At 39.7% G+C, this 12326-nt stretch overlaps 1 protein-coding gene across 3 annotated transcripts in view; it reads right to left on the minus strand.

Annotated features, from left to right (window-relative positions):
* The window catches only part of Grid2 (glutamate ionotropic receptor delta type subunit 2), a 1008435-nt gene that overhangs the window by 19449 nt on the left and 976660 nt on the right, over positions 1–12326 (minus strand). For 2 of the 3 annotated variants that reach the window (XM_048333649.1, XM_048333647.1), the window contains one exon: positions 9679–10101. The exons of the other annotated variant lie outside the window; for it this stretch is intronic. In XM_048333649.1, coding sequence (XP_048189606.1) covers positions 9679–10101 — 423 coding nt within the window. Of the gene's footprint in view, positions 1–9678; positions 10102–12326 lie in introns of those variants that run through there. 3 annotated transcript variants of the gene reach the window in all.

A 12326-nucleotide genomic window follows, 5' to 3' on the forward strand; every position in this document is an offset into this window, starting at 1 on the left:
TTCTAGATTCTCTTTGACTGAAAAAGCAGCCATAACTACGATATACAATGATGGTAGGAATTACAGTAAATAGTATTTTTACTTATGATTATACTTTTTATTTAAATGGTATAGTAGATAGAGAGAAGATTTACAGAAGTATTATAGATAGAGTGAAACATGTGTTTATTTAGTGCCAAGCACTGTGTGGGGATATGAACAGGCACTCCCCCCTCTCCCTCCCTCTTTCTCTGTTCCCTTCCCCTTTTCCCTCTCCCCTCCCACCCCTCATGGTTGCTCTACTGAGAAGAATACCTATACTTATGAAGTATGAATGGTTTCTACTTCTTCAGATGAATGGTTTAAACTTCCCATCATATGCAGTAAGTCTAGTTAAGGATTCTAGCCATTTAATTTTTTTTTATCAATTGCAATTCAGAAACAGGTGCTTCTACAAATTACTGAGAAATTCTTACAAGGCAGACATTTCATACTACTTGTAAACCATTCTCTTCGGGAAGGAAACAGGTGGCTGTGTGTGACTCATAGCTTCTATGTCAAAAATGAGCTTGTAGAGGAAGAGTAAATAGAAAGGAGTTGTATTCACAAACTATCTGAAAAAAAAACCCACACATTTGGCCAAAGTTATACTAAATTTATAAGGAGATATACTACTACTACTTCTTCTTTTTTTTTTTTTTTTGCCAGTCCTGGGCCTTGGACTCAGGGCCTGAGCACTGTCCCTGGCTTCTTTTTGCTCAAGGCTAGCACTCTGCCACTTGAGCCATAGTGCCTCTTCTGGCCATTTTTTGCATATGTGGTGCTGGGGAATCGAACCCTGAGCTTCATATATACAAGGCAAGCACTCTTGCCACTAGGACATATTCCCAGCCCCATTACTACTTCTTATCTTGTATTTGACATCCGGTGTTTTCTGCCCCTATAAGAATGGGGAAATCGTGGTCTACCTCTAAGGAGTAAACCATTATAAACACCTCTGTGCTGAGAGGCAAAGGCAGCAGATAAGATTTCCAGTGCAGTGGGGCAGGGGGAGGGTGAGAGTTGATGATACCTGCATGGTGACTGGCAGGGCAGGGGTGGGGTAATGGGGACTAAGAGCTATCTTTTTCATCATACGCTTTATTTTATTTTATTTTTTTGGCCAGTCCTGGGCCTTGGACTCAGGGCCTGAGCACTGTCCCTGCCTTCTTCTTGCTCAAGGCTAGCACTCTGCCACTTGAGCCACAGCGCCACTTCTGGCCGTTTTCTGTATATGTGGTGCTGGGGAATCGAACCCAGGGCCTCATGTATACAAGGCAAGTAGTCTTGCCACTAGGCCATATCCCCAGCCCCTTCATCATACTCTTAACGGTATTAGCAAATGCTTTCTGAACTCATATTGGAAGAGATTAAGAGTTAAGAGCACACAACTCTGGAGCCCTAAGCAGGGCTGGATTGAGAGAAATTTGATCTGATCTAGAGAGCCAAGTACACTGGCTCGTGCATGGTAGGTGTCTGTTAATGTCTGAGCTGAGTTCAGTTTGGTCCTTTCATACAATGAATGTGAGTGAGGAAATGTCTTCGTGATTTCTATCCAGGTGTGTCTGTTCCATGGTTCTTGGAGCCCTTGCTCTAGCTTTTTCTGCTCATGAGGAGGACACTGATTCATGATAGAGGCGTGGGCTGTGTGATGCTATCCTGAGAGCATTTGCAGGCTTTCCAGCATTCACCCAGGCTTTACCTTTGGCTGTTTCCTAACATGAGGGTCATAGTCCAGGCATGGTGATCTACAGTTCCTTCGACCATTCTTCCCTATGCAGTAATGACCTTCACAACAACCAGCACACAGCACCCTCTAGCCTCGCGATATTCTCTATGATCACGCCACATTCCCACGAATTCCACAAAAGCATCCCAAGCCCCACAGCCTACCTGTTCATTTTTTCCCCCTCTACTTTTTTTCCTCTATTTGATGATCAGATCTATATCAGGAAAAGATGTGTATTCATATTTATGGATGTTACTTCAACCATGATTCTTTTGTTGCTGTTTGTTTGGCTGTGAACTCCTGTGCTGAGCTGATAGGTATACCCTACCACACCTGGCTTATACTATGAGTTTTTATTTAACTTGTCATAGACTTTAGTTTTCTTTCTTCCATTTTGGAAGGTCTCTGAGGTGCCAGAACTGTAGGGGGTGAAATTTCACCCTGGAACCTCCCCTGCCACCTTTAGCCTGTGGGAATGAGCCTCTGCCTAGGATGTTTTGCTCAGAGTAGGTGCCCAGAAAATAGTTGCCATCTGCTGATAGGATCTCATGTAATTGTTTTGCTCCTAATTTTCTCACTCTCTGCAGCCAAACTGAAACTGGTCAATACTAATACATTAAAAAAAGAGAGAAACAACAATTTTATGGAGTGACAAACTTCATCTAATGGTGATCAGACAATGAGATAATTTGTCGAAAGTATTCATTGTTGGTGATTGGCAGTTGGATACATCAAACACTTGGGGGCTGTACGTGTATTCAGTGTTTTCAACCCAGATGACTTTCACTTTGAGTAGTTTTTTTTAAAAACTATAGTATGGCCATGGGGAAATCTAAGTGAGTGAGCAGCAAGTAAGTTTTAAAATACATGATACATGCTCATGGAGAATTGATTCGTAGAGTCTCAATTATGTATGTACCTTGTTGCAGAGCTTCTTTGTAATTTTTAACTTTGGCATGTTGATTTAGAGAGAGGTGTTGTACTCACTGAAACATTTTATGTGAATAACATACTGTGTTAGATATTTAGTGCCAATTATACCATGTACAACTGTAGCATAGCTATAATTCATCAAACTAAGGTTTTTAACAGTAGGGAGAAGAGGGTATGGACATATCAGTTACTTGGTCACTACTGGTTGCATGTAAAAGTTAAATAATGCATGCTCAACACATGAAACCTGTAATTTAAAAAAGGAATATCCAACAATAAGTCTTAGAGCTAAATCCATTGAAGAGAGATTAGTAGTGGGCTAGAATTAAATGTAATGTCAACTTTATAGCATTGGAAAGGGATGAAATACTATCAGGTATTTATTCATTCTTGCCTCTGTGAAATAGTTGGTATCCTGGAAGTTCTATATAACTTAAAATTTAGCAAATTGAATCCTATTTTATTACATATGAGAAAAAAATAAGTCTTAAAGTCTTCCTAGAAAGAAAACTTTTGTGTAGCTATCAGAGAAGATGTGATTTGGTTTAATTCCAGGAAGTTCATATATTATTTTTGTGTATTTGTATCCGTGTGGGTTTAAAAATAATATATTCAATCTTTTGAAATTAGAGTAGTCACTTAAATGGCTATCTAATTAGCAAAAAGTTTTAGTATCACTAATTACAAAATAAGGTATGAAAATTATAATAATTAATACTTGCCTTGTAATTATATCTCAAGTCTTGTGACAGGTATAATAGTTTCTGAAAGCATATCGTTGATCTTATCTCTGGTTCTAGCATTACACTGTTCTTTGAGGTGGGGACATATGTTCCTCATTCTAAGGCAGTTGCTATAGGATCTTAATTAGTTTATAATTGGTGAGAATTGAAGTTTTGTGAGTCCCTTATCACAGCCTGGATAGTCTGAGGTCTTTGAAAGGTACAGCTACATCCCGGGGGAGCGGGGAGGTGGGGTGGGAGTTGAACCTATGGAGGCTGCTTTTTCTCCTCTTCTCAAAGAGTTACCAGCCTGATTGGTACTCTCCAGTCAGTAATGTGTCCAAGCCATAGCTCGTCCGGAGAATGCCAACACCAATCGAAAAGATAACCTTTGTTCCCTTATTATATGTAAGAGGGAGTACGAGCAGACAATGAAGGCTGTTAAAAATTTGTTTGAAATAAGGAGAGGGCTAAAAAAAAAAAGAGCACTACAAGTGAATTGGAGCAAAGTGCACTATATTTTTGCAGGGAAACTTCGCAGCTGAAACACATCTGTGTAATCAATCTACAATAATTGAGAAAAAGAAGTTGGGCTGGAATGTAGCTCAGTGGCAAAGCGCTTGCCTAGCAAGTGCAACATCCTGGGTTCGATCCCCAGTACCAAAAAAGAAAAGACAAAAAAAAAAAAAAAAGAGGTGGAGATGGAGATTTCAAACATAAAAGAAGTTCTCAAATCTGAACAAGTTTTTGCTCTGCCATTGGTATGACTAGAAATAAAGCAAATGAAAATGATTGAAATATGGGACAATTTGAAATCCAGGTGGGGGGCTGGGGATATGGCCTAGTGGCAAGAGTGCTTGCCTCCTATACATGAAGTCCTGGGTTCAATTCCCCAGCACCATATATATAGAAAAGGCCAGAGGTGGCGCTGTAGCTCAAGTGGTAGAGTGCTAGCCTTGAGCAAAAGAAGCCAGGGACAGTGCTCAGGTGCTGAGTCCAAGCCCCAGGACTGGTAAAAAGAAAAAAAAAATGTTGACATCCAGGTGGGGAGATGAGAGTTTAACTCTGTTGGTCTTTTTCTGTCCCTATGGAAAGCCGGATTATGTGATTTAATTGTTCCCTACCCTGTGTAGCTTTATACAATGAACAAAACCCTAGAGTTTCTAGTCTCCTGGGGGTGTGGGAGAGGAAGGGATGGTGTAGAGACCAACCTCTAGAAGGCTTTCCCTTCATTTGGCTTCTAGGCTCTATTATAGATGGAAGAAAAGGTGGCCTGCAGTCTTAGTTGCAACAAGAATTAGAATGGGAATATGTCTGCTGGAAAGGAGTTGTTTGAAACCTTGTAACATTCTTTCATGACTAAGTAGACCTGCTGGGAGAGAAAAGAAGCTATCCTTGCTTACCTGATTGTGATTGGACACTTGTGGGCAAAGCCTGTCTCTGAATTATACACAGGTGTTGGTACAAATAGAGAGCTATATAGTAATTTGCTTGTGCTTTTGTTTGTTTTTTGCCAGTCCTAAGGCTTGAACTCCGGGCTTGAGCACAGTCCCTGAGCACAGTCCCTGGCTTCTTTTTGCTCAGGGCTAGCACTCTACCACTTGAGCCACAGCACCACTTCTGGCTTTTTCTATATATGTGGTGCTGAGGAATCGAACCTAGGGCTTCAGGTATACGAGGCAAGCACTCTACCACTAGGCCATGTTCCCAGCCCCTTTGCTTGTTTTTTAAGGTTATTTTCCTATGGATTTACGATCTGGCATCTTAGGAAATTCTCATGACTTCTTGGTAGAGATAGTCCAAACCAAGGAAGGCAGATGCCTTGGCCCTTGATAAATGCTAGAATGACTAGGAGTACGATTATCTAGACCCAGATCCCACCTCCCCAAGACTGTACTGGCTTGGGGAAGGGGTGACTCATTCTATGACCTTAGAAAGCCTTTCATAGCCTCTGTATCTTGTATGTCTCCAGGAGTGGGAGGAGGGCAGTAGACCAATAGTTTAGCAAGGTGCCTTGGCATAATAGGTTCTCTGTAAACACTAATAGAATTTAATTGAATTTAACCAAATCTAATACTAGTCATAGCTTTACTTCCTGATGTTTCTGTGTCAGAGAATTGTTTCTACCCAAAGGAAATGCATCAACACTACTCCACAAGAGGGTGTCTGCTAAAATGGTGTTGGAGACATACCTACTAAGGTTAGCTGAAATGATGATTATGGAGTTGTTAGCCATTTCCTAATACCTGCTCATAAGGGTGGTCTTAAGATATAAAAACATCTGGATACCTGTGGCACACTCTGTAATCCTAGCTACTCAGCAGTCTGAGATCTGAGGATCATAGTTCAAAGCCAGCCTGGGAAGGAAAGTCTATGAGACTTATTTTGAATTAAGCACCAGAAAACCAAAAATGGTGCTGTGGCTCCAAATGGTAGAGCACTAGCCTTGAGCAAATGTAGCTCAGGGACAGCACCCAACCCCTGGGTTCAAGCCCCAAGACTGACAAAAATAATACCCTAGAAGGAAGACAAGTTCTAGTGAGCCCCCTGTATTTTATAATCATCTTGACATTTATATTTAAGGGTAAACTACAGGTTTACCAACTCAGAAATCCTTAGCTCTTTCTTCATTACAATCTACAACAAGCCTCACCATAAAATTCCGATTAGAAGGTAGGAATCATTAGTATTTCAATTGTGTGGCCTAGAAATGTATCATGGGTTTATGAATCTTTTCATTTTTCTTTTTAATTGAGGAAGGAAAGTACCACTCAGAAAAGTCTATTTTTTAAAAGTATTTATTCAAGTGACAATCAATCTCAAACTAAAGAAGATGAAAAAAATAACATAATTAAGAATAGAACAAGTTGCCTGTAGGTTAAGAAAGGAGATCTTATAACTCTCTATGTATGTGGAAGTAAACCAAAATCTGGGCATAAGCTCTGATGTGGTTAAGAGTGACAACCAGATTCCTTAATGATTCACCGAAGGAATAAACTGAATATTGAATAGAATCGGATCACATGAATTTGGGACTGAAATACCAAGGTTGGTCTAAATGACACGAACCAGGGCCAACAAGGGCGGAAGGAACCCTGTCAGAGAGAGCAGCCAGCCTTAGCCCTGCACTAGCTGCAAATTTGATGAGGCTCTCTGTCCCATTGCAGCAGAAGCAGCCATGTGAACCATGGGGTCCCAAGGAGCAAGTGGAAACACGAGGGGGCTTCCTAGTCATGGCTTCTTCCAGTCTGTGAGGTCTTATGGGGCTCTGAATGAAATCTTACAGAGCTAAAGACAAAGAAAACCACCACCTTCAAGTCATAGGAGTCACACATTTGGATAAGTCAAAGCTTCATCACATTCGGTATTCCCTTATTTATCAAATGAGGGACATAATCTACATCTGGAAAGATCCTCTTACTTCCAACATTAAGAGATCTCTGGATGGGATTTTAGAATAGCAGAGGTTGAAATCTAAATTATATTTCCTAAATATATCCACAGATGTATTTATATATCCATTGAATGAGTTAAATGCTAGAAGGATTAAATACTGTTGTTTAGATGCTGAAATAATAGTATATGAGAGTTTAATTTGGAGCCTAACTGAATTTCCAACTTAAAAAAAAGGTTCGGCATGATGACTATTTCTCTAACAGCAAAGCAATTTTAATAAGAGCTAAGTTTGATAATCACTTTTAATTTTCTTTTTGATGTGACAAATTCGCATCCTGCTATTATATAATTGTTGCATTGTTTCCATGACACAGGATAAATCTCTCCCAAAAAAAGTGCTCACAGAGACATCCGTGGAGAAAAACAAATATGTTGGTTCATATCATCTTGAACAGCAGGAAGGTAGTCTTTTAGTGGTTTAGCACTCCTTGGCTTTTTTGTTGTTGTTGTTTTCTTTTTTTTTTTTTTTTTTTTTTTTTTAAGGAAGCCATCCACATTTTGGCACAGTTCTGCTAGTAAAACTTCATGTGTTTTACGCTTGAATGTTTTATAAAAATCCAGGTAGATCAGAGAGTCAGCATTTTCAAATTTTACAGTTAAGACTTCGATTGGATGAGAACAAGTTTAGAGAACATTTTATTAGACAAATTATGTAGACAAATTATACACAGAAAGCTCTGACACTCCTAATGGAGGCCTCCCAAATGGGTTGTGTACTTGGATAATAGGCAATACATCAAAATAAGCCTATTTTAAATACTGTACATGGTTAACAGTGTGGTGGATTGCTAACATCTGCGACATCTGGTATGTTTTCTGTCTGGAAACTAAAAACCAGTTGTGAATGAGATTTTGTGTGTAGTACAAGGGGGAACAAGGTGTGCATGCACATAAGTACTTGTTACCCTGGGAATGAAATTTTTTTTGCATGATAAGAAAAATTTTCTGCCTTACACAGTAGACAATATTTGAAGATTTAGTACAAAACAATGACAAGTACAAGAATGCTCCCCAGCACAGAAATAGCATCAAAATAGAATATACCATAAGAATATACCTCTCAGTTGCTCCTAAAGCAAATCACATAAGGTGGACCCCTCGATCAATTCTAGCCACGGAATGAATTTGCTTAACATTAGTGCATGGCTGAACACACAGTTTAAGTTCTTCCTTCATGTTTACCATATCTGCACTGAAGGACTCTACACGGAATTCAAGTCTACATTTCTGACAGATAAGAACACTACTTTAAAAGGGCTGCACACAGAGAGGCAAGGATTCGTTTTTTGTTTTTTTTCCCTTGTCTTCCTCCTGACACAGTTGGCACAAATATCAAAACAAAACAACAAACTCAACACCTCCAGATAGAACTGAATGAAAGGAGGCGAGAATGAGAGCCCATCTTGGTTACTTCCCTTTTGCTTTAGAATAATGTAGGACATAATTAAGGCGACATCAATATGTCTTAAAGGGCTCACTCCTACCCAACTACAATGTATTCTATTGATTGGCTTACTGCTTTGAAAGAAGATTTTTTAACCTGCACTGACCTCTGTTTAAACTCACACGAGAACTTGCTAGGGTTGGTGCCTGTGGTTCAGCGAATAGCATTTTCCATTTAGTTTAAGTAATTAAAAATAAAACGACGGTTCCCATTACACAAGCTGAATAACAAATGCAAAACCCATTCCAATGAGTTACATCTAGGAACAAAGATTAAATCACCCTGGATGTTTTAATAACAAAAGTATAAAATAGTTTCTGTCGGCAAACAATGTAAGTTGAAAGAACATTAAAGCAACCTGTCTTTTCTAAAGTGAAAAGACACACACTTTCTGTATACAACACTTGTGTGGTTTTTTTCTTTTTAAACTAAAGCTTTATTAAATGAATTGCAATAGCAATGGCTGCCTTCTTATATATATATACACATTATATAGGTGCATATATATGTATAGATATGAGATACTAAGTTATTTAACACAACAGAGGTTTTTGCCATATGATAAAGTTTACTGTACATAAGAAAAAAGAAGCTTTTAATATTGTACAATCACATAAAGGTTGTATACACTGTTGCAGTGTAAGAGTAATTTTAACTGTAGTCTTGACTGGCATATTAATGGCTTTTTTTCTTTTCTTTTTTTTTTTCTTTTTTGCAATCCTACAAAATTGCATTTTCATTTCTGTGGCCTGAATGGTCTTAGAATCGACTTTTAAAATTTTTCTTATGGGCACTGCGGGAATCTCCTGTGGTCCACAGGTAAAAGGAGATGCCACAGCAGTGAGACATTGCACGGGTGTAGTCAAAGAATGTAAAAAAGACGGAAGTTATTGCAATTGTAGTTTTCAAAATAGAGGGAGGGGAACAACAGCAATGGTCCAGAGGAGGCGTTTCCTGTCAAAAGCACCCTGCTATACTTGGGCAAGTATATCCAGGGCGCATTTTCTATGCTCCAAGTAAAGTATATGCAAAGCGGACTAAGGGGATCCTAGCATAGTATATTCTGGAGTTGGAGGGAGGGTGGAGTGAGGGAACAGATTGAGGAATGCCAAAAAAAAAAATGGGGGAGGGTGAGAAAAATAGACAAGAAGAGGAGGCAAGAGAAAGAAAACAGAGAAAAGAAATGGGGTGAGGGTGGTGGTGGGGGGAATGGGGAGCAAGGACTAGAATTGTTACTAATCATCCTGAATTTTTTTTCTCGTTTTTCTTTTTCTCTTGTCATAAAAAAGTGACATCTATGTTAGTCCCACAAATAGTACAGTTGCTCCAGCCAAGGGAGTCCTAAGAAATGGATACAGGGAGGACGTGTCTGCGGCTCAGATGGAGGTGCCTCGGTCGGGGTCGTTCCCCAGATTGAGCCCCAGCGTAGGGGTCGGCTGATAAGGAATAGATGACATGGTTTTGATAGGACTCCTGAAAAAGCCCCCGTTCGGCGCCCTGTGCCTAAAAGGGCCGGTTCGGTGCTCAGGGACGTTGCCAAAGGCGAAGCCGGAGGCGGCCTTCGCGGACAGTGTGCGGCTAAGAGTCTGGATGTGTTCGGGGATGAAGGTGGTGGTGGTGATGTGAGTGTTCCTGAAATCACTGATTTGCTCCAGTGCTTGGCGTGTTGGCAAAGTGTCAATGTCCAGAGGGGTCAAGTCAATGGACGACGTGGAAAACTGTTTATGGGGGCTGTCGTCATCTGTGCACAAGCTATTTACACGTCTATGGAGGTGCTCCAGGTCAATTTCCTTGTCATCCTGGAGATGAAGAAAAAGAAAATAAGGTTCTCATCAGTACTAGCTCCCATGGATTGTCTTTTTTTTTTTTTTTCTTTTTTCAAGTAGTTCAGCAAAATCATGTAATTAACTGAACTCGGTTGGGGGGTGGTATTTAGTTTAACAAATATTTACTGAGCACCTAGTAGGAGCACCAGGCATTGTAGCTAGCTTCTGGGAATATGCCCACATGATTCAGAGATAAAGCTGGCCTCAATCAGTACTGCCCTTGCTGCAAACGTTTTAAACCAAGCACACACCACATGCAGCTACAAAGACACCTAGAGTAAGTACTCGATGAATGAACCGTGGTATAAAAGAGCCCAGGCGAAATTGCACCAATAAACGCTATGGTCTTAGCCACTCCCTCCATCCTTATCCATCCCTTCTTTATACTAGCAAGCTCCTGTCTTTTCAGTCTCATCCCAAATTGGATTTTTCTTCCTCCCCCTCACTTGGTGCTAACCTTAACTTTCCATTCTTGGAGAGAAAGGATATGGTCTGCTACTTCATACTAAGGTGTTAATGACTGTTTGCATGTTATATGTGGTAAGCATTTTTTTTAAACAGAGAGAGTAACACTGAACACGTAATCGATAAGGTCATACGCTATCTTTGCATCTGAGCCAGGCAGTATTTGTGAGATTAGTGGAAGACTTGAAGACACTTGGAATCAGCTTGGCATTAGGAGGAGCTTTATGCTAATTGGCTCTAAACAAGATCCTCTAAATTATGCTAGTGACATTTTGTAATTAACACAAAGTATGATTTCAGATTGGGGGAGCTAATACCTATGAATATATACCTTTAGCAGGGTATTCCTCCATAATCCTACCTACTCAGGAGGCTAGGACCTGAGGATTGTAGTTCAACACTATCCCAGGGAAGGAAAGTCCACAAGAGCCTACCTCCAATTAGCTATAAAAAAAAAAAAGTCAAAATTGGAACTGTGACTCAAATGGTAGGGTGCTAGCTTGGTGCAAAAAAAGGTAAGGAACAGTGCCAAGGTCCTGAGTTCAAGCCTTACTGCGGTCACACACACAAATCCCTTAAGTGTATTGAAGTGTAAGTTTTTTTTAAAAAGCTGGGGAAAATAAAATTGTGCTTGTTATCAGTTTTATTTATGACTAAGCTCAACAAATTAAATGTATGACTTTTAAAAATCATCTATTCATCAGAAAAGAAGGTATTTGTTCATAGGATCTGGATTAGTGTCACTGTTAGAAGGAGGTGCATTTTTTTTTTATTATGCCACTATTGGGCTGCTTACTGAAAAATATTTTGATGCGCCTCCCTGTTTTCCTTCTCTTTTCTCATTTTAAAGTCCAATAAAAATATCCATTAATGCAATATTATCCCTGAGACTTTAGAGGGTTGAGACATAATTTTACTGTTCCCACAGCCACTGTAATACAGTCATCCATCAGCAGATGTAATAATGCAAGAATTTAATATCATATATAGTAATTCAAAATATAAGGAGCTTAGGGAGTCCTTAATTTCCAGATTTTTGAGAATATGAAGTCTCAGCTATAAAGCTGTTTGGATATGGCCTTTTGCATTCCATCAATGTCAACAGAAACACTCGATGCTATTCCACAAAGAAAATGCTACAATAAAACAACAACTGATTCGTGTGTGTGTGAGAGAGAGAGAGAAAGAGAGAGAGAGAGAGAGAGAGAGAGAGAGAGAGAGAGAAAGAAAGATGGAAGTGGAACTTAAACTTGTGGCCTCTAGCACTTGCTTAGCTTTTTATTCAAGGCTGGCACTCTACCACTTGAGCCACACTTCCAGTTCTGGCCTTTTGATGGTTTCATGGAAATAAGAGTGTCTCAGATTTTTCTGCACATGCCTCTGTCATTGGTATCCTCAGATTTCAGCCTCGGGAGTACCTGGAATTATAGTTGTGAGTCACAGTGCCCAGCACAAGGGATTACTTTTTAATTCAGTCCACACTTATTCAGAAGGTCTGATCACTCTCACAGATGAGAAGCTAAGACTTATCTTTGCTAAGACAAGTTTTCCTTACAAATGGTGTTTATCAATTTTGTTTAGTAGGTTGTATCTTTGGATTACTTTAGAAAACAATGAGCCTTGGAGATGGGAGGGGAAAACGGGGAGAGAGCAAGGGAAAGAGAGACATTGTCCAAAATGAAATGTCCTGACTTACATAACTATAACACCTCTATATATCACTTTTAGAATAA

This window comes from Perognathus longimembris, chromosome 24 (assembly GCF_023159225.1).
Source record: "Perognathus longimembris pacificus isolate PPM17 chromosome 24, ASM2315922v1, whole genome shotgun sequence".
NCBI classification, from domain to species: domain Eukaryota; kingdom Metazoa; phylum Chordata; class Mammalia; order Rodentia; family Heteromyidae; genus Perognathus; species Perognathus longimembris.